The 22,680-nt window shown below is 42.2% G+C and overlaps 1 protein-coding gene across 1 annotated transcript in view; it reads left to right on the top strand.

Annotated features, from left to right (window-relative positions):
• The window catches only part of OGDHL (oxoglutarate dehydrogenase L), a 664,251-nt gene that overhangs the window by 246,605 nt on the left and 394,966 nt on the right, over positions 1-22,680 (top strand). Inside the window, exons 9-10 of the mRNA XM_069240663.1 lie at positions 17,598-17,777; positions 18,780-18,908. Coding sequence (XP_069096764.1) covers positions 17,598-17,777; positions 18,780-18,908 — 309 coding nt within the window. The remainder of the gene's footprint in view (positions 1-17,597; positions 17,778-18,779; positions 18,909-22,680) is intronic.

Here is a 22,680-nt window from a genome sequence, read left to right as displayed (position 1 = left end):
AGTATAGGAAATGCACTACACATTTACCCACCGAGGTGGCACTTAATAATTAGCCGTAGAAAGTATTCAATTTGGGTAGACATTTTACACTAAACGCTGGATTCTGGCACAATGCTTGTAGGAAGTTGGCTCTGTATGTACTATTTCAAAGTAAGGAATAGTATGCACAGAGTCCAAGGGTTCCCCTTAGAGGTAAGATAGTGGCAAAAAGAGATAATTCTAATGCTCTATTTTGTGGTAGTGTGGTCGAGCAGTAGGCTTATCAAAGGAGTAGTGTTAAGCATTTGTTGTACACACACAGGCAATAAATGAGGAACACACACTCAGAGACAATTCCAGGCCAATAGGTTTTTGTATAGAAAAATATATTTTCTTAGTTTATTTTAAGAACCACAGGTTCAAGATTTACATGTAGTACTTTAAATGAAAGGTATTGCAGGTAGGTACTTTAGGAACTTTGAATTAGCAAAATAGCATATATACTTTTCACATAAATCACATATAGCTATTTTAAAACTAGACACTGTGCAATTTTCAACAGTTCTTAGGGGGAGTAAGAGTTTGTTAGTTTTTGCAGGTAAGTAAACCACCTACGGGGTTCAAGTTTGGGTCCAAGGTAGTTCACCGGTGGGGGTTCAGAGCAGCCCCAAAGTTACCACACCAGCACCTCAGGGCCGGTCAGGTGCAGAGGTCAAAGTGGTGCCCAAAATGCATAGGCTTCAATGGAGAAGGGGGTGCACCGGTTCCAGTCTGCCAGCAGGTAAGTACCCGCGTCTTCGGAGGGCAGACCAGGGCGGTTTTGTAGGGCACCAGGGGGGACACAAGTCCACACAGAAAGTACACCCTCAGCGGCACGGGGGCGGCCGGGTGCAGTGTGCAAACAGGCGTCGGGTTTGTAATTGAAATCATTGGGAGACCAAGGGGTCTCTTCAGCGATGCAGGCAAGGGGGGGACTCCTCGGGGTAGCCACCACCTGGGCAAGGGAGAGGGCCTCCTGGGGGTCACTCCTGCACTGGAGTTCGGATCCTTCAGGTCCTGGGGGCTGCGGGTGCAGAGTCTTTACTAGGCATCGGGATCTGAGGAACAGGCAGTCGCGGTCAGGGGGAGCCTCGGGATTCCCTCTGCAGGCATCGCTGTGGGGGCTCAGGGGGGGCAACTCTGGCTACTCACGGTCTCGCAGTCGCCGGGGAGTCCTCCCTGAAGTGATTGTTCTCCACAAGTTGAGCCGGGGGCGTCGGGTGCAGAGTAGCAAGTCTCACGCTTCCGGCGGGAAACGCAAGTTGTTTCAAAGTTGCTGCTTTGTTTCAAAGTTGCAGTCTTTGGTGAACAGGGCCACTGTCCTCTGGAGTTCTTGGTCCTTCTAGAGCAGGGCAGTCCTCTGAGGATTTAGAGGTCGCTGGTCCCTGGGGAAAGCGTCGCTGGAGCAGTGTCTTTAGAAGGGGGGAGACAGGCCGGTAGAGCTGGGGCCAAAGCAGTTGGTGTCTCCGTCTTCTCTGCAGGGTTTTTCAGCTTAGCAGTCCTCTTCTTCTTAGGTTGCAGGAATCTAAGTTCCTAGGTTCTGGGGAGCCCTTAAATACTAAATTTAAGGGCGTGTTTAGGTCTGGGAGGGCAGTAGCCAATGGCTACTGTCCTTGAGGATGGCTACACCCTCCTTGTGCCTCCTCCCTGAGGGGAGGGGGGCACATCCCTATTCCTATTGGGGGAATCCTCCAAAATCAATATGGAGGATTTCTAAAAGTCAGAGTCACCTCAGCTCAGGACACCTTAGGGGCTGTCCTGACTGGCCAGTGACTCCTCCTTGTTTTTCTCATTATCTCTCCTGGACTTGCCGCCAAAAGTGGGGGCTGTGTCCAGGGGGCGGGCATCTCCACTAGCTGGAGTGCCCTGGGGCACTCCACGAAGCCTGAGCCTTTGAGGCTCACTGCTAGGTGTTACAGTTCCTGCAGGGGGGAGGTGTGAAGCACCTCCACCCAGAGCAGTCTTTTGTATCTGTCCTCAGAGAGCACAAAGGCCCTCACCACATGGGGTCAGAAACTCGTCTCTCAGCAGCAGGCTGGCACAGACCAGTCAGTCCTGCACTGAACAATTTGGTAAAATACAGGGGGCTCTCTAAGATGCCCTCTGTGTGCATTTTTTAAATAAATCCAACACTGGCATCAGTGTGGGTTTATTATTCTGAGAAGTTTGATACCAAACTTCTCAGTATTCAGTGTAGCCATTATGGAGCTGTGGAGTTAGTTTTTGACAGACTCCCAGGCCATATGCTCTTATGGCTACCCTGCACATACAATGTCTAAGGTTTTGCTTAGACACTGTAGGGGCATAGTGCTCATGCACCTATGCCCTCACCTGTGGCATAGTGCACCCTGCCTTAGGGCTTTAAGGCCTGCTAGAGGGGTGACTTACCTATGCCACAGGCAGTGTGAGGTTGGCATGGCACCCTGAGGGGAGTGCCATGTCGACTTAGTCATTTTCTCCTCACCAGCACACACAAGCTGGCAAGCAGTGTGTCTGTGCTGAGTGAGGGGTCCCTAGGGTGGCATAAGACATGCTGCAGCCCTTAGAGACCTTCCCTGGCATCAGGGCCCTTGGTACCAGGGGTACCAGTTACAAGGGACTTACCTGGGTGCCAGGGTTGTGCCAATTGTGGAGACAATGGTACATTTTAGGTGAAAGAACACTGGTGCTGGGGCCTGGTTAGCAGGGTCCCAGCACACTTCTCAGTCAAGTCAGGATCATTATCAGGCAAAAAGTGGAGGGTAACTGCAACAGGGACCCATTTCTTTACAATGCTTATTTCACAAAAATTAAGGATCAACAGGAAGCACTTACAGGTAGAAACAAAGCAGGCTCTCAAGTTGAAGCTCCACTTCTATAAAGTCCTAATTGCCCTAAAGTCGTGCACTAGATCAAGGCAGCGTGTCAGGATACTTCAATTCGATTTCCTCAGAAGCAGAAGATAACTCCTCAGTCCCGACCCGAGCTACTCACAACGAATATTAATCCTTCGTGCTGAGTACCCCGGAGGGGGAAAGGGGAATGGGATGGTAAAGAGACTGCCACAGAGATGATGAACGCCAGTACTCAGTCTGCCTCTTCACATCTAAGATTGGATACAGCACCTGCAAGAGTCACAGTCGCAATTACTTGGGACATACAACATCAGTTTTTCACTTTCTACTCTCAACACTTAATTCTCTTTAATTCTATTATTTCTTCACTCACCCTGAGTTCTCTGTAGCCTTGCTTCTCTCTATAAATGATAGCTCTTCTTAAAAAAAAATGCTTATTACTGATTCTGGAAAAACTTCTCAACCTTTGTTAGAGATTGGTTTTATGTTGCTATATATATATATATATATATAGATATATATATATATATATATAGTTGGTGACAATGAGTTCTTCAAATCAGCTGATGTTATTTAATTTCTCCTGTCTTATTGTGACTTCTGTCAATACTTGTATTTGTAAATGCTTGTTTATTAAAGTTCGTTTCTCCTTTCTTACTTCGACATTTGTTGATAACTTGTATTTGTAAATGCTTGTTTATTACAGTTAGTTTCTCCTTCCTTACTTCGACATCTGTCGATAACTTGTAGTTGTAAATGCTTGTTTATTTAAGTTCGTTTCTCTTTTAAACTCTATTTTGGTTTATTACCATTGAATTTGTAAATGCTTATTTGTTAACAGTTCGTTTCTCCTTTAAACTTGCCCTTTGTTTATAACCTTGACATTTGTAGATACTTGCTCTTTTAAAGTTCGTTTTTTCTTTGACTTTAATATCTTAAACAAGAATCTTGTAAACATAAGGTTAATTCATACATTAACTCTGTAGCCTTGCCGACTTCCACGGGAACGGTCTACTATCAAACTCTTCTAATAAACCTTGACAATATTTATCTGTTTTCTGTAATATAATCTTCAAATGTAATTTTACCTCACAGGAGTTTCTGTTCTGAAGCGCGCTCTCTCTCCACACAGTTGATTCCTGTCAGACCTCAGTTGAAGTGCAAGGCTTCCAGCTGGAGAGCTCGTAACCTAGCAACCAACCGATTGCAAGACTAGAACTGTAACTAACCTTCAGGACTCACAGCGGCCATCTTGGATCTTCTCTTCTTGATTCTTCCTTTGAAATAAGCGCAAGATTACTCTGCAAACCTTCTTCCAGTTTGGGCTTTGCTGTCTCCACTGAGGATATCTCTTTGCTTTTCTCATGCACTTCTTTGATTTGACTTGCCGAGTTTGTGTGGTAATGACAGTACTCCCCCTCAAGGAACAGTTCTCCAATTTATGTTTGCTTGGCTAGGTTCTATGAAAGTTTCTCACTACTCTTGAAGCATGTACATACTCGTGCGGCTCCCAGGATCGTTCCTCTGGACCATAACCTTTCCAATCAATTAGATAATAAAGCTGGCCATTACGGATTTTGGAATCTAAGATTTGATTGACCTCATACTCTTCTGCAGAGCTAATCTGGATAGGAATTGGAGGGGAGTTTTGACGTAAATTTGGAGGACTGTTCTTTAACAAGGAGACATGGAAAACAGGATGTATCTTTAGATGAGCTGGCAACTGCAATTTAACTGCCACTGGATTGATCATCTTGTCAACTTTGAATGGGCCTATAAATCGTGGCTGAAATTTGCGATTTCCTTTGAGACGTAAATGATGAGTGGATAACCAAACCTTGTCTCCTTTCGAATAAATGGGGCTCTCTCTTCTTTTTCTATCAGCCTGAGTCTTATATGAGTCTTTTGCTTGAATGATGTTTTTTCTAGCCCTAACTAACGTGGTCTGCAAATCCCTCACCATCTCTTCTACTGCAGGCACTGAATCATCTTCTTTACCCAACATTACATTAGGATGTCTACCATGGTTCAGATAAAAGGGGATGAACCCAGTGGTGGAATGAACAGCATTATTGTAAGCAAATTCAGCTGCCCACATCAACTCGGGCCATTCCTTCTCTTTATCGAATAAATTGAGTCTTAAATACTGTTCTAACTCTTGATTCACTCTCTCTGTTTGCCCATCGGTTTCAGGATGGTAACTGGTAGAGTAACGAGAATCAATTCCTAATCTTTTACTAAAGGCCTTCCAAAAGCGAGAAACAAATTGGGACCCCCTGTCTGAAACTAGAATTTTTGGGATACCATGGGCGCGTACTATGTGTTGTGTAAACAACTGTGCAACCTGTGGGGCTCGAGGGACTTCTTTCAAAGGAATGAAATGCGCCATTTTAGTGAAAGTGTCTACAAAAACTAGGATAGTGTTAAAACCTTATCTACTAGGGAGGTCCACTATAAGATCCATAGTAACAGTATGCCAGGCATGGGGTGCAGTGGGCAAAGGTCTTAACAGACCTTGTGAAGCTGTTCTATTTGATTTCCCTCTTTGACATTTGTCACAAGTTGACACATATTGCCTTATCTGAGTTCATTTTTGGCCACCAAAATTCTCGTATTAGATTTTGAGTCTTTTGAATTCCTTTGTGTCCAGCCAATTGATCGTCATGATAAGCCTGAATAATTTTTTCTTGCAGCTCCACAGTCGGAACATACAGTGCACCTTTAAAGTATGGCAAACCTTTTTTGATTTCTCTTCCTTGGCCTTCTTTGGACCACTTCCGCATTCCTTCGAATGTTAAGTTTTCTTGAATTTCTTTGGTTAAATTTTCATACAATATGGCAGATATGAACTGCTCTTGTGGAATAATCAATTCTTTTTCTGGAGGCTCTTTAACTGCACCGGTATCAATTCGAGATAGAGCATCTGCCTTCCCATTTACTTTTCCTGGTCTGAAAGTGATAACAAAATCAAAGTCTGCAAAATATAGGGACCAACGCAGTTGTCTAGCTGTTAGAGTTCAAGCTGATTTTAAAAACTGTAAATTTCGGTGGTCGGTGTAAACGGTCACTTTATGCTTAGCTCCCAAAATGTAATGCCTCCACTCACGAAAAGTTTCTTTGACTGCCAATAGCTCCTTATCCGCAATTGAATAATTTATCTCTGGTGGTGTTAATTTTCGAAAGAAATAGGCCACTGGATGTAATTGACCTGTATCTTTATGACGCTGGGAACGGATACCTCCTATGGCAACATCTGAAGCATCTGCCTCCACATAATATAGCTCATCTGGATTGGGGTGGAGCAAGATTGGAGCTGAGACGAAGGAATTCTTCAAAAAATTAAAAGCATTTTCAGCTTCTTTTGTCCACCCAAACTTCACTCCTTTCTTCAACAATCGAGTAATGGGTGTAACTGTTTGAGAAAAATTGGATATGAATCTTCGATAAAAATTAGCGAACCCCAAGAAACTCTGGATCTCCTTGACATTGCAAGGAGAAGGCCAATGTTGCACTGTCTTTATCTTGGCAGGATCCATACTAACTCCTTCTGGTGACAAAATGAATCCTAAGAACTCAACTCGTTCCACATGAAATGCACACTTCTCTAATTTTACATACAGATGGTTTTCTTGCAAACTTGTGAGGATGGATCGAACATGGGAAATGTGCTCCTGTAGATTGTCGGAAAATATTAAAATGTCATCTATATAAACCACGGCAATCCGGTCGAGGAATTCTCGTAATATATCATTAACGAAATGCTGGAAGGCAGCGGGAGCATTGCATAACCCATAAGGCATCACTTGATATTCAAATAATCCGTATCGAGTCCGAAAAGCGGTTTTCCATTCATCCCCTGAAGCCACTCGAATCAAATGATATGCTCCTCGCAGGTCCAATTTGGTGTAGATTCTAGCATTCTTTACTTGATCTAATAAAACTGACACTAAAGGCAGTGGGTATCGATTCTTGATGGTAACCAGATTGGGGGCTCGATAATCAATGCTAGTTCGAAGACACCCATCCTTCTTTGGTATGAAAAATAGTGGGGATGACACTGGAGATTCAGAAGGACGAATAAAACTATTAGCAAGATATTGATCCAAATACTCCTTTAAATGTTGATTCTCTGCTTCGGTCAATGCGTATATTCTGCTACATGGCAATATCGCACCTGGCTCCAGTTCAATTTTGCAGTCGTAGGGTCGATGTGGTGGCAATTTCTCAGCCTCCTTTTCATCAAAAACGGCGACTAAATCCTCATATTCTTTTGGGATTTCTGCTGTCTTTAGTGCACAGATCATTGAAGAGTGTGATGATAAACAGGCCGCTTGGGACTTGGTGGACACTTCCACTCCATCATGAAAGCAATTCTCTTTGCAGTAAGAGGAATTCATCTTGATCGTTCTTTTGCTCCAATCAATTTGTGGATTATGTTCTGTAAGCCAGGGCAGACCCAAAATGAGTTGAAATTGTGGAGCATCTATCAAATTAAAGATTATCTGCTCCTGATGTCCACCAAAACCTTGCATCTGAATTGGTTCGGTCTCATGGGAAATGGGTCCTGAAGAAAGATTGGTTCCATCCACAGCTCTTACTACTTCCAGAGTAGATTTCTTGATAAATCGAATACCCATTTTACGAGCGTATTTCATATCACAGAAGTTGCCCGTAGCTCCAGAGTCTATCATAACTGAGATCCCTTGAATTTCCTTCTCAAGGGTCTTAACTGATACTGTTTGTACCAAATGTGGCGCTGCCGTTTGTAAGGTATTCGCCACTCGTTGATCTAAAGGAGTTGTCTTGGGTTCTGCTTTCATCAGGGCAACTCCCTCTACTGATGAAGCTGGCCTTTTCCCGACTGAAGAGCTTTGGGTTTCTTGGGACAGTTTTTAACAAAATGCCCAGATGCACCGCAATATAAACATAGTTGATTCACTCTTCTTTTCTCTTTTTCTTCCTTAGATAAAGGACCTCGGATGGAACCAATTTGCATTGGTTCTTCTATCGTTATCCCTTCTCCGGCTCTCGTATGATCATTTCTTACACAATCAATTCTCAGGGGAAATGGTCGATACTCTCTTCTCTTTTCTGCTCTTCGTTCAGTTAACCGGTGGTCAATCTGTAACACAAGATCAATTAACTCCGAAATTTCGGTGGGTCTATTTGGAACTTGTGCTAAGGCATCTTTCAATTCATCTCTCAGTCCACGATAAAATATGGCGGCTCTTTTTGACTCCGGCCAGGCAGTCTCTACAATGAGTTTATTGAAATGAGCCAGCTACTAGATCTTTATTACCTTGCCTGATTTCCAGTAGTTCATTGTCAGTGGCTTGAGCTGCAGTTCGCCGATCAAATATTCTTAAGAACTCTTCCTTGAAATTTTGGAAATTATATAAAACAGGATAATTTCTGGAAATTATTGGCATGGACCATGCGGCCGAATCTCCTGTCAGATAAGACAATATAAATGCCACTTTGGACTGGTCTTTGGAAAAAATGACTGGTCTACATAAAAAATGCAATGAGCATTGGGTCAGAAAATCTGCACCTTATTTGGATCCCCACCGAAGCGCTCGGGTTGAGCCAAAGGAATAATAGGGGAAACCGCATGAATTACTTGAGTGGATATACCTGCAGACTGTGAAGGGCTAGGGATTTGTGAAAACACAGATTCATTTGATTTAGCGGTGTTCCCTAACTAATTTATACGCTGTTTTATTTGGACTGTTTCTTCTATGGTGTTATTTAATTGTTTCTGTAACCCTTCCAAAACGGTGGCTAATGCTTTTATATCAATTCCTTCTGCCATTCTGCTCAGGAGGAAATCCGTTTTTTCCCTAAAATTAGGGTGATGGCACTTCAATCTGTCAGGATACTTCAATTCGATTTCCTCAGAAGCAGAAGATAACTCCTCAGTCCCGACCCGAGCTACTCACAACGAATATTAATCCTTCGTGCTGTGTACCCCGGAGGGGGAAAGGGGAATGGGATGGTAGAGAGACTGCCACAGAGATGATGAACGCCAGTACTCAGTCTGCCTCTTCACATCTAAGATTGGATAAGGCACCTGCAAGAGTCACAGTCGCAATTACTAGGGACATACAACATCAGTTTTTCACTTTCTACTCTCAACACTTAATTCTCTTTAATTCTATTATTTCTTCACTCACCCTGAGTTCTCTGTAGCCTTGCTTCTCTCTATAAATGATAGCTCTTCTTAAAAAAAAATGCTTATTACTGATTCTGGAAGAACTTCTCAACCTTTGTTAGAGATTGGTTTTATGTTGCTATATATATATATATATAGTTGGTGATAATGCGTTCTTCAAATCAGCTGATGTTATTTAATTTCTCCTGTCTTATTGTGACTTCTGTCAATACTTGTATTTGTAAATGCTTGTTTATTAAAGTTCGTTTCTCCTTTCTTACTTCGACATTTGTTGATAACTTGTATTTGTAAATGCTTGTTTATTACAGTTAGTTTCTCCTTCCTTACTTCGACATCTGTCGATAACTTGTAGTTGTAAATGCTTGTTTATTTAAGTTCGTTTCTCTTTTAAACTCTATTTTGGTTTATTACCATTGAATTTGTAAATGCTTATTTGTTAACAGTTCGTTTCTCCTTTAAACTTGGCCTTTGTTTATAACCTTGACATTTGTAGATACTTGCTCTTTTAAAGTTCGTTTTTTCTTTGATTTTAATATCTTAAACAAGAACCTTGTAAACATAAGGTTAATTCATACATTAACTCTGTAGCCTTGCCGACTTCCACTGGAACGGTCTACTATCAAACTCTTCAAATAAATCTTGACAATATTTATCCGTTTTCTGTAATATAATCTTCAAATGTAATTTTACCTCACAGGAGTTTCTGTTCTGAAGCGCGCTCTCTCTCCACACAGCTGATTCCTGTCAGACCTCAGTTGAAGTGCAAGGCTTCCAGCTGGAGAGCTCGTAACCTAGCAACCAACCGATTGCAAGACTAGAACTGTAACTAACCTTCAGGACTCACAGCGGCCATCTTGGATCTTCTCTTCTTGATTCTTCCTTTGAAATAAGCGCAAGATTACTCTGCAAACCTTCTTCCAGTTTGGGCTTTGCTGTCTCCACTGAGGATATCTCTTTGCTTTTCTCATGCACTTCTTTGATTTGACTTGGCGAGTTTGTGTGGTCATGACACAGCGCAAGTGTTTTTTCTCTGCATTTTCACCTTGAAGAATAATCTGTAAACCTTGATCGAGGTGTTTGCATCCTTGCTTTCTTTAAGCCAGTATCTCATGTAGTGAATGTGACGAGTGGGTTCTTTCTTGTTAAGTGCAGTTGAGAGCCAACCCCCACCGCTCGCGCCCAAAGGCTGTGCATGACGTGGGGTGGGTGGTTATAGGGGTTTGGCCTTAGGACCTGGTCATAAGCTAGGCCCTGCGGCCAACCCCCACTGCGCACTGCCAGAGGCCGTGCGTGTCACAGGTTGGGTGGTTCTAGGGGGTTGGCCACCAGGGCTGCCAACCTCTTCGGTCGTGCGCGGTAGTTAGATGAATGTATAGTAATTAAAATTACTTTACACAAAAACATAGAAATTCACTGAAAAGACCAAGGGGGTTACAGGTACGTTATAGTTAGGAAATGGAATTGCAAAAAACATAGAAATTCACTTAAAAAAAACAAAGGTCACAGGGATGCTCAGATTTTGAACTTACAAAACCATAGAAATTCAGCAGTTATAGTTAGTTTTTTCATGTAACTATACCTCATGCTCTAAGGTAACTGTAATTTGTGTTCTCGCCATGCATTGCTAATTACCCCGCATGTTGCAAAACTCATGACATCTTTGATAACGTCCCTATAACCTGTGTGTGTGTGTGTGTGTGTGTGTGTGTGTGTGTGTGTATATTTATTTGTTCGATGGCATGTGTAGCTGCAGATACACATGCTATGCATTGCTTCCCCCATCTAGTGTTGGGCTCAGAGTGTTACAAGATGTTTTTCTTCGAAGAAGTGTTTTCGGAGTCACCGGATCGAGTGACTCCTCCTCTCGGTCATACTGCGCATGGGCATCGACTCCGTTGATATATTGTATTATTTCCGCTGTCGGGTTCGGACGTGTTTCCTCTCGCTCTGAGATTTAGTATCGGAAACTTTAGATAACTTTCTCTGACCGTTGGTCTTGTTTCAATTGCGTTTCCACCCAGAGTCGAACCGATAGTACAGTCACAAAACAAATTTTGCCCTTCTGGGCACGTGTGCCCGACTTTGGCCTGTTCGGGCCTACCACGTTTAAGCCTGATGGATCGGACTCCATTTCGATTTTGTCCCTGATGGCATGCAAAATTTCCATACACAGACCATCACCTCATATGTAATCTGTGTCTCTCTCCTGATCACCGAGAAGATGATTGTGAATATTTTTGATCATTTTGATCTAAAAAGACCCTGCATGACCGGAGAGCCAGGAGACTGGAAATTGCATCGAAGAGTATTGAGTATACCGACACCATGGAGGAAGAACAGGCACAGACGGCAGTTATCATCAGAGACACCGACTCCGAAGAAGACTCGGAGGAAGATAGACTCGTCACTGCCGGTCAGCACGTGAGTACGACCTGCCCCTACGCCCACTCCTAAAAAGTCCTCGAGGGCCTTGGGTGCACCACTGCCAGAGAGCCATGGTTTGCCCCCGCAAGAAAGTTCTCGTCGACCAACCTTTGGGTTCGGCGCTGAAAAAGGCCACACCTCTGTCAATACCGGAGTCGAGCAAGTCCACGAAAAGCTCAACTTCCGACACGAGCTGGCGCCAACACTCTTCGGAGCCGAAGCCTCGACTTCCTGCCTCGGAGCCGAAACAACCAGCTGTATTGTCGGGCCCGAAAAAACTGTCATCTTCAGAGCCGAAAAAGTCTTCTTATTCAGAAGAACAGGAACTTTCGAGCCATCTTAAGCAGAGCTCTAAATCATTTGACGAACAGTCCTCTAAATCACTGAAACCATCTGTATATGTTTCTGAGGACACAGAGATTCAACTCATTCTTGAAATCATGGATGAGAGACAATCAAGGATCCATATCCATAAAGAGACTGGCAGAATAATTACTACACCTCTTCTACAGACCGAGAGAAAGTTGGCTTTTCAAGAACATTTAGATACTGCTCCACCACCAGCAAAGATTTTCAAACGGAAGGAAAAGCCATTACCTATCCATACTTCTGCCCCTCATTTACACAACTTTCTTTTTTGCCACCACCCACTAGCCCACCACCTTTTCCTTCACCAACTCATTCACAAACATATGCTCATGGTGATACGGTTGATCCTTGGGATCTGTGTGATACAGATCTTATTCCTGCTAATTACCCAGACTTATACCCTTTCAAACCTTCCCCACCAGAAGACACTACTGCATACACGCAGGTTATTTCTAGGGCTGCAGCGTATCATGGGGTACTTATGCACAGTGAGCCTTTGGAAGAGGATTTTCTTTTTAATGCGTTATCCTCCACGCACTGGCGACACCAGTGCCTCACAATGCTACCTGGATTGACAAAAAATATAAGCCTGCACCTACAGACCCTGCTTGCATTACCCACAAAGTACCTCCAGACTCAGTGGTTGCTCCTCTCCCTGGCAAAGAGAGTAGGACATTCAGTGCTGCTCTACAAAAGCAGCTAACCAATGGCAAATTGCAAACTCACAAGCCTTGCTAGCAAGGTATGATAGAGCCCACTGGGACGAGATGCAGGAACTGCTACAACACTTGCCAAAAGAGCATCAAAAAAGAGCTCAACAAATTGTTGAGGATGGTCAGGCCATAAGTAATAACCAAATACGGTCAGCCCTTGATGCTGCAGATACAGCAGCTAAAAACGTGAATACTTCTGTCACCATACGTAGACATGCATGGCTACGGTCCTCTGGATTCAAGCCAGAAATACAGCAGGCAGTGCAGAAAATGCCTTTCAATAAAAAAACACCCGTTCGGTCTTGACGTTGACACCACCATAGATAAACTCAGGAAGGACTCGGACACTGCCACAGAAATGGGAGCCTTATATACAACACCTTACAGAGGCTCCTTTCGTAGCAGCAATTTAGAGGAGGATTCAAGCCACAATCCACGGAGGCTTCTACCTCCAAGTCTAAAGAAGGGCAACAACAGCAGTACCAGAGAGGGGGATTTAGAGGTTCTTATAGACGCCAACATTTTAGTGCCAGAGACAAATTCCAGGCCTCCAAACAAGCCACGACCCCATCAAAACAGTGACCTATTAAGCATGCCACAACCCCACACATCTCCTGTGGGGGCAGACTGCAGCAATTCCACTCCCAATGTCAAAATATCACCACAGACCAATGGGTACTGTCAATTACCTGCAGTGGTTATTGCCTAAAATAGGTTTCTACCCGTCCAAACATTCCTCCATGTTATCACAGGTTTTCCCCAGAACACAATGTTCTATTACAACAAGAAGTACAATCGCTACTACTAAAACAGGCAATAGAATTTATCCCACATTCTCGACAAGGAACAGGTGTATACTCACTATACTTCCTCATTCCCAAAAAGGATGGCACTTTCAGACCCATTCTGGATCTCAGACCCCTAAAGCTATATATCCTGTCAGAACACTTTCACATGGTAACTCTGCAGGACATCAGTCCACTACTACAAAAACAAGATTACTTGACTGCATTAGATCTCAAGAGTGCATATTTTCATATACCCATCCATCCAGCTCACAGAAAATACCTAAGGTTTGTGATAGCAGGAAAGCATTACCAATTCAAAGTTCTGCCATTCGGTATAACAACAGCTCCAAGAGTATTTACAAAATGTCTAGCGGTAGTAGCAGTTTACCTAAGAAGACAACCCATACATGTCTTTCCTTATCTAGACGATTGGCTAATAAAATCAAGCAATTTTATACAATGCCAACAACACACTCAATACACAATAGAAACCCTACATACATTAGGGTTCACTCTCAACTACCAAAAATCCCATCTTCAGCCAGCACAGGTACAACCTTACCTAGGTCGTATTCTCAATACACAAAAAGCTTTGGCCTATCCAAATACACAAAGGATACAAGCTTTCTAAAATCTCATACCACAAATGCAGCCAAATCAACAATACACTGTAAGATTTATCATTAAACTATTGGGAATGATGGCATCCTGCATAGCAATAGTATCGCTTGCCAGACTAAACATGAGAACACTACAACTGTGCCTCTCACAGCAGTGGCCTCAAACACAGGGTCAATTGCAAGATCTAGTGTTGTTAAACCGCCAAACACACAGGTTCCTTCAGTGGTGGAATCTGAGCAATTTAATGAAGGGCAGTCATTTCAAGACCCTGTTCCTCAGACCACATTAACAACAGATGCATCCATGATAGGTTGGGGAGCTCATCTGAACAAACTTACCATTCAAGGGGAATGGGATTTAAAGCAGCTAAATTATCACATAAACCATTTAGAATTATTAGCTGTGTTCCTTGCCCTAAAAGCATTTTAACCACTTCTCAAACACAACATGGTCTTGATAAAAATAGACAATATGACCTCAGTGTATTACCTAAAGAGACAAGGCGGGACACATTAATCTCAACTGTCCCTTCTAGCCCAAACAATATGGAAATGGGCAATTCACAATCACATTTATCTACTAGCAGAATATATCCCAGGAATACACAATCAGCTAGCGGATCTCCTAAGCAGAACACATCAATGGATACATGAATGGGAGATTCACTCTCAGGTACTTCATCAGTACATTTAAAAGTGGGGAACACCAGAAATAGACCTATTCGCAACAAGCGAAAACGCAAAATGCCAAAACTTTGCATCTAGACACCCACATCCTCTGTCCAAAGGCAATGCTCTATGGTGAGGGAAATTTGCTTACGCTTTCCCCCCTCCCCACTTCTTCCATTTCTGGTCAACAAACTGTGTCAGACCTCTCTCACCATGATACCCATAGCCCCCACTTGGGAACGACAATATTGGTACACAACACTCCTGTCAGTAGTACCTCACTGCAAACTTCCAAACAGAACGGATTTGCGAACACAAAACAAGAACAAATCAAATATCCAAATCCCACTGATCTCAAATTAGCAATTTTGGCTCCTGAAGCCATAGAATTTAGATACTTGCAACTTCCATTAGAATGCATGGAAGTCTCAAACAAGCATGCAAGCCTACAACTAGGCAATGCTATGCTAACAAATGGAAACAATTTGTTTATTATTGTCAATCTAAAAATACTGACCCACTTACAGCATCAATACAATATATTGTATGCTACATACTTCATTTACAAAAGTCAAATTTAGCTTTCTCATCTATTAAAATTCATCTTACCACAATATCAGCATATTTGCAGACTATACAACATACCTCACTCTTTAGAGTCCCAGTTATAAAAGCCTTCATGCAAGGACTAAAACGTATTATTCCACCTAGAACACCACCTGTTCCTGCTTGGAATTTGAATATTGTCCTCTCAAGACTAATGGGCGCCCCTTTTGAGCCCTTGCATTCCTGTGAGATTCAATTATTAACCTGGAAAGTTGCTTTCCTAGTAGCGATTACTTCATTAAGAAGAGTTAGTGAAATACAAGCATTCACTCTTGAGGAGCCTTTTTTCCAAGTACACAAACATAAAGTCGTACATAGAACTAATCCAAAATTTCTGCCAAATGTCATATCGCCTTTTCACATAAACCAAACAGTGGAACTGCCAGTCTTCTTCCCACAGCCAGATTCAACTGCAAAAAGAGCCCTTCACACTCTTGACCTTAAAAGAGCTCTAAAGTATTATGTGGATAGAACAAAAGAATATAGAAAAACTAAACAGCTTTTCATTGCCTTTCAACAACCACATAGAGGTATTCCTATCTCTAAACAAGGGTTAGCTAGATGGATTGTTAAATGTATTCAAACATGTTACATTAAGGCAAAAAGACAACTTTTAATCACACCTAAAGCTCACTCCACTAGGAAAAAAAGGTGCATCTATGGCATTTTTAGGAAACATACCAATGGCAGACATGCAAAGCAGCCACATGGTCTACACCACATACATTTACAAAGCATTATTGTGTAGATGGATTTTCAAAACACCAGGCCAATGTTGGTCAAGCAGTCTTAAGAACATTGTTTCAAACTACTCCAACTCCTACAGTCTAGCCACCGCATTTTTGGGGGGAGAGTAACTGCTTTGTAATCTATGCATAGCATGTGTATCTGCAGCTACACATGCCATTGATTGGAAAATGTCACTTACCCAGTGTACATCTGTTCGTGGCATGTAGTGCTGCAGATTCACATGCACCCTCCCTCCTCCCCGGAAGCCTGTAGTTGTTGCAGTTTTCTTATTTGTACATATGTATATACATTTACATGAACAACTGTTTTACTTACTATTTTATATAGCATTTATATTCTTACACACTATCACTCCTTCTTTCACCCTTTTGCGGGAAAACAATTTAACAACGGAGTCGATGCACATGCGCAGTATGACCGAGAGGAGGAGTCACCCGATCCCGGGACTCCGAAAACACTTCTTCGAAGAAAAACACCTTGTAACACTCCGAGCCCAACACTAGATGGCGGAAGCAATGCATAGCATGTGAATCTGCAGCACTACATGCCACAAACAGATGTACACTGGGTAAGTGACATATTCTATATATATATATATATATATATATATATATATATATATATATATATATATATATATATATATATATATATATATAAATGTATGTATGTATATATATATATGTATATATATATACACACACACACACACATACATATATACACACACACACACACTAAAATGAGATACAGAAATAAGACTTCCTACTGACCCTTTAATACCCACAGAGAAAGATAACAGCTCACAAATGTTAGCGATACTCCCAAAACAAAGGTGAATAGATTGCTGAATACCTGTGGTCTCTTAGTGAACTCGAAAGAAGTCTTTGTTTTGGCCTGTGTGACACTTTAAGTCACTTAAGCTGCCTTTGTTACTATAATCTGTTATTGTGCATATAAGTGGCACTGTAAAGGCCATTCTATTGTGTTTGATCATACAAATTCAAGATTTCCATTTTAGTGTTGCCAAAGTATTGTAATTAAAGCTCTTCTCTGTATTCTTATCATAGGTCTTAGAAGCTTAGAGGTACAGACTTCGTCTTTGCCTCTTGCGTGCCTACTTGTAGAAATGTTTTACCATACTACCTCATGTACAAGTTGCACATTTTGTTCATATGTCTTTATTGGTAAATTTGAAGTGGTTGATGATGCACATGTGAAACCAGAATGCAGTGCATTTTGTGAGCTGAATTCCTGTGTATTTGCAGGGATAGACCTTTAAGAAGCAATATAGCTCTCTAGATGTTATTTTCAGTGAAGAGGACATGAAAACGATGAAGTTTTGAAACTGATACTGATTGGTAATATTGATAGGGTACCAGCAGTTGCTGTGTCATGTTCTGACTTAATGCATTGTTATTATGATTGTGAATTGAATTTTTCCTCTTCATCCTCAGGAAGATATAACTATTTATTAAATATTTGTGCTCCTCTTTATTCCATTATGTTACAGTATAGTAGATTAGAATCAATACTAAGTGCATTCAGTGGATCCTTTTGTACAAGGCTGTGTTCGCAATAAGCTGTTGTTTTGTCTTGTCTGTTATGGCTGACCTTTCACACTTGTTGCTTAGGGTTCTGGGGATGTCAAGTACCACCTTGGAATGTACCATGAAAGGATAAACCGCAGCACAAACAAGAACCTCACGTTGTCACTGGTGGCCAACCCATCTCACTTGGAAGCAGTGGACCCTGTTGTGCAAGGAAAGACCAAAGCAGAGCAGTTCTATCGTGGCGACACAGAAGGTAAAAAGGTAAGATGCTCTTTAGCTAGCGGTAAGATCATTCTCGTCCGCCATTCTAGGTTTTGTTTACGACTGCTTCTCCGCATCATTGGTGCTGCTCTAGTCTTCGCACTGAGGGGCACTACCGCTACCATTGCAGCACCTTTTCCCAGGCCAGTTCCTATTTTTTGTTTCCCTGTTGATAGGATTCAGGAAACAGCACTTTGGTGCTTTCTCTTTTTGGACTGGTCTTGTGGGGAAGGATTTTGTTTCCTTCCTGCAGCACAGACAGTTAGTACCAATTAAGTTGTGAAGCAGGAAGCGCAAGGAATAAGAGTTGTGGAATCACTATAAAGGCCTTTTTTTTATTTTCCTGCAACAGCGACATTAACACAGAATGATATATTGTTGCGCTGTTGACATGAGCATACAGATTAGGAGCAATTTTCTCAGCTAATATTTTTTTCAGAGCTGACATATTTGAATGGTGGTTTTTAGAAAACTGTAACTTTTTGCATCAACGTAGTCCCCAAAATAACCAACTTAAGTAATTCAACGTTATGAAGGAGGCCTATGAAATATAAATAATTGTTATCATGGTATCCTTTTTGGCTTGTTCACTGATTCAGCACTTGACATTTGTTGTATTCACTGTTGATGGCCTTTCCTTTTAATGATTTACATGACGATTCATCAGTGGTAGCTGTGCATTCTGTTACAAATCTAACATGTAGCGGTTACAGTATCAAAAGGTTTCGCATTAAGTTTGTAAAAGTTTGTGGATGTTCTCTTTGATAGGACAGGTCGCTTTCAAGAACAACTCTGGATCGCACTTTTGGAATATGGATTTTAATGAATTGCGCGTATTGGTTTGATAATGAATTAGTGGTATTCCCTCAAACTGCCTTAACTAAAATGTTTTGTTTATCTTAGCACATTTAATGCATGAGTTCTAACTCCCTGAATTGATAGTCTGTTTCGCTGCTGTATCTGCAACGATTGTTCATATCTATTTTTACCCTCATTTGTTAGGTCATGTCAATCCTTTTACATGGAGATGCTGCTTTTGCTGGACAAGGTGTTGTCTATGAGACCTTTCATCTCAGCGATCTCCCGTCCTACACTACAAATGGTACCATTCATGTTGTAGTCAACAATCAGGTATAGTATTTCGTATATTTACATTTTTGGTAGTGTATGTTCAAACGTTTGCCCCTTGTTTCTTTGGTAGCTCATTTGGCATATTCTGTTTTATTTACCCTATTTTATGTGTTTGAGACATTTCATTCTGTACAGTGAAAGGGTGAAAGACATATTAAAGCCATAAACCTGGCAAAAGTAGAGTAACTATTAGGCAGTATTTACACCAAGATCAAAAAGGACAGGAATTCCAAATGCTAAAATGCTAGTTATGTTGGTTGAGGAGCATTGATCTTTAAAGAGAACTTCGCAGAGAAAGTAAATGTGAAAGGCTAAGTTATTCTACATTCGAAAGGCATAATACCTTTTATATTTCTTTAAAATAGTTGTGTGGAACAATTATCTGGCAAGAGATAGAAGCCATCTGTTACCTACTTTGAAGGAACTGTTACAACTTCTAAGTTCTTTTTGGAGTTGGTTCTTTTACCATTCTATTGCCTTGTTCCGAAGACTGCAAGCTATTTCAGGCACAGAGTTTAAATCTCTTTTTCTCGGGGTTTGTTTTTGTTTTGTTTTATATACTGAGTAAGAGCAGGGGTGTTGAATTCTTATAGGCACGGTCCCGGGACATGTTGTTTGGGGTCACGGGCAACAAGTTTTCATGTTTATTTTGTCCTTGGGACAATGAGGCCCAGCCCCTGAAGGACAAACCCTTTAGCTGCCAGTTTACAGAACTACATTATGGTTAAAGGAAGGGGATTGTCTGCAGTTAAGGCAATATTTGTGTTCATATGTTAATGCTGTTCAAACTCGTATTTATAGTTCATTAATGCAAAGCCTTTATTATTATGGTGAGATCTCTCGGTAAGTGTTGTAAGTTCGGTCATCACTGCTGACAGTGGTCCCAGTATAAAAATGTGTACACATGTTTGCAACGTTTAATAATTTTAGCCATTTGAAATTGGCGTTCTGGATCTCACTTGAATCCGTGCCCCCTTGTAATTTTACCTGAAGTTGGGCACATTATCAGTACTTTAATGTTTTCGCATGTACATGTCCCACATTATCCACGGGTAGGCTTGCACAGACCTCCCTCCCCTACTGCGTACTGACGCCAGGCAGTATGCGTTGAGGGAGGTCATGAGGAAGGAGTGAGGAAGTCACGAGCCACGAGCAAACAGAGCCCACAACACTGAAGAGATGCAGTAATGGCGACGTGAGGAGGACATAAGACCACCGGGACACGGGGAAAAGATGCCTATTGCTCTAGTCCAAGCTTGTTTTAAGAGGAGCCATTATTGTAGCCGAGGGTGCTGCATGCTCGACCGTAGCATTGTATTGGGCTCTGGGAGAATCGGTGCAGCCACAGAGAACAGAGGTAATTATTGCTCGGTCCGCCAGGTTTCTCTCTGCCTAGTAAATGCCTGCTTGTTGAAGTTCAGCAATTTTTGTTAGCGGTTGAGGGTTGCAGGTCTGGCCCCGCACCTACGCCATAAGCTTGGCCTGTGTTTTGACAATCTATGCGGTGAGGGCTTTGTTCCTAATGCCTTTTTCCAAAGAAAGACAAAATACAGCAACAAACTCTGTGACCTTTTAACTGATCTTTAGGTAGTTGGCCAGGCCTAGACGTAGTTAAGAAGAGATGTGGCATCCCTTTAATAGGGGCCACTAGTCCAGCCCTGTGATCTACGACTCCCCTGCTAATATTAAAAAAGGCGTTAAGCGGCTTACTCACCCCTGGTCGTACAAAAGGGTAAAGTATCCGGTATCCTCTCTGGGATGGCACTGGTCAAGGCCACACTACCATCAGGGTCAACAACTCAAGGATTAGTTGATCCAGACTCTGAGGCCCCCGGCTAGAAATGCTGAGAACTCTGACTAGGATAACTAATCAAGAGGCCATGTTGTCGCTAAATGGACAGGTTATGCCTCCCCCTTCTAATGTACTCCCCAGGGTATGTGTTTCAGCAGCTGGTACAATCTCCCAGGAAGGTGCCTGTGGTTTAGAAGGGGGTTCTGATGGAAGGCGTGATAATCCTCTTTTCTTTAAGAATTTCAGCATTCAGGTAAATATCACGCCATCTGAGGCTGAAGCCGACATGGCACCAAAGGAGGCCGATAGACTGCATCATGAACAAGTATCTCAGTTGTCAATGGCTTCACCAATAATGGGGCAACCCCAGGAATTATTTAACCAGGCAGTGTGTCAATCCCAATCATCAGTAGATCTTTCAGGAAAGGGGTGCCAATAGCCAAGTCAGCTGTCTAGAGAGAGTAGTGTTGATCAGACTCTCATGCAGGCTGAGATTTCAGGCAGTCAAATGGAGCAACTCAAGTTTAGGCATAAGAAGGCTACTGTGGATCAGCTCCAGGCGCAGTCACACGCTCTGCTTGAGACAATATTGATGTTATTGCGTGAGCTCAAGGACATGTAGCGAAAGGAGACAGCAGTGCTTATTCAAAGGTTAGACAAAATTGACAGCTCAATTGGAAAAATGTTATCACGTTTCCAGAAATTTGAACAGAGAGAATCAGGTTTGGAAAATCCAGAAAAAGCTGACTCAATCCCAAACTAAAATGGAAGAGATAGAAGACTATGGCAGGAGGTCAAACCTCCATTTCATATGGATCTCAGAGGGGGCAGAAAACCAGGGCAAGCATCAGGATATGCTCCAGTTCATGGATGATGTGATCAGGATTTATATTCTGGAAGAGCACCAGACGATTTGACAATTATGTGAGCACATTGTATTCCTTCCCAACAGCAGCCAAATGCAAAGTTCTCTCATACCACCATCGTCAATTTTGCTGACTTAAGGAATAAAGAACGCATTCTTAATAAAGCAGTACAACAGAAATCTTTCCCTCTGGCAAGGAATGAACAGGTGCAGGTATTTTTCCCGACATGTCTGTAGCTATGTCCCTAAGAACAGGCTGGCATGATTGCACAAGTTAATGCAGCAGAGGCTCAGGCCTCTATTATTAAATAATCAAAGTTATAAGTTTGCCCAAGGGCCAATTTAATTTTAGATGTTTACAGCCTTTTGGATAAGGTTAAGACTGGTTGATGTGGGGACCAGAGCATGTTAATGTATTGGCTATTGGTTTTCAACTGTCAGAGGACCCCATGGCCCGATCCAGCATGTATCTAGTTAGCAATAGGCAATCTAGTAAGGGAGAAGGGGAATCAGCGGGGGTACCATGGCCACAGTTGTCTAAGGTTGCATCATGAGTAGGCTATGTTTTTAGGACAGGAAGGGAGGAGGGAAGGACATGGGGTGTTTGTCCACCTTCCAAGCAGGCCAGGTGCTTTTCCAGGGCACCCAACTTGTAGTTAGGAATGGTTGGGGGTAATGTGAGCTATTCCCCCTCCGGGTTGAGACGGGCACTTGTGGTGGGTTGGGTTTGGTGGTGGGGGTGAGTATGGGGTGCAGTGGATGGGGTGAAATAAAAAAATTAGCATATTCAGCGTGTTTGCATGCAATTTTAGGTAGAGTAGATCCTTTTAAAGTTAGCTTAAGGGAGTTTTGCTCTATAGGCTTTACCTCTAGGAGTCTCTCTCTTGCCATGGCGGTAATGAGCAAAAAACAAGACAAGAGTAAAATAAATGGTGCAGTTGCCGTTTCTATTAAAGTTGAGAGTGACAGTGTAAGGAAAGTTAGGTGTTATGTCTAAAATTACAATTCTTTCATGTAACATTAATGTCATTTTAAAAAATAAGCGAAAATATCGCTCTGCAATGAACTGGTTGGCCATGTTTAATCCTGAAGTAATTTTTCTCTAGGAAACTCAT

Source organism: Pleurodeles waltl, chromosome 6 (assembly GCF_031143425.1).
Source record: "Pleurodeles waltl isolate 20211129_DDA chromosome 6, aPleWal1.hap1.20221129, whole genome shotgun sequence".
NCBI classification, from domain to species: Eukaryota; Metazoa; Chordata; class Amphibia; order Caudata; family Salamandridae; genus Pleurodeles; species Pleurodeles waltl.
The sequence above is the reverse complement of the archived record's forward strand: the minus strand, read 5'-3'. Positions and strand labels throughout refer to the sequence as shown.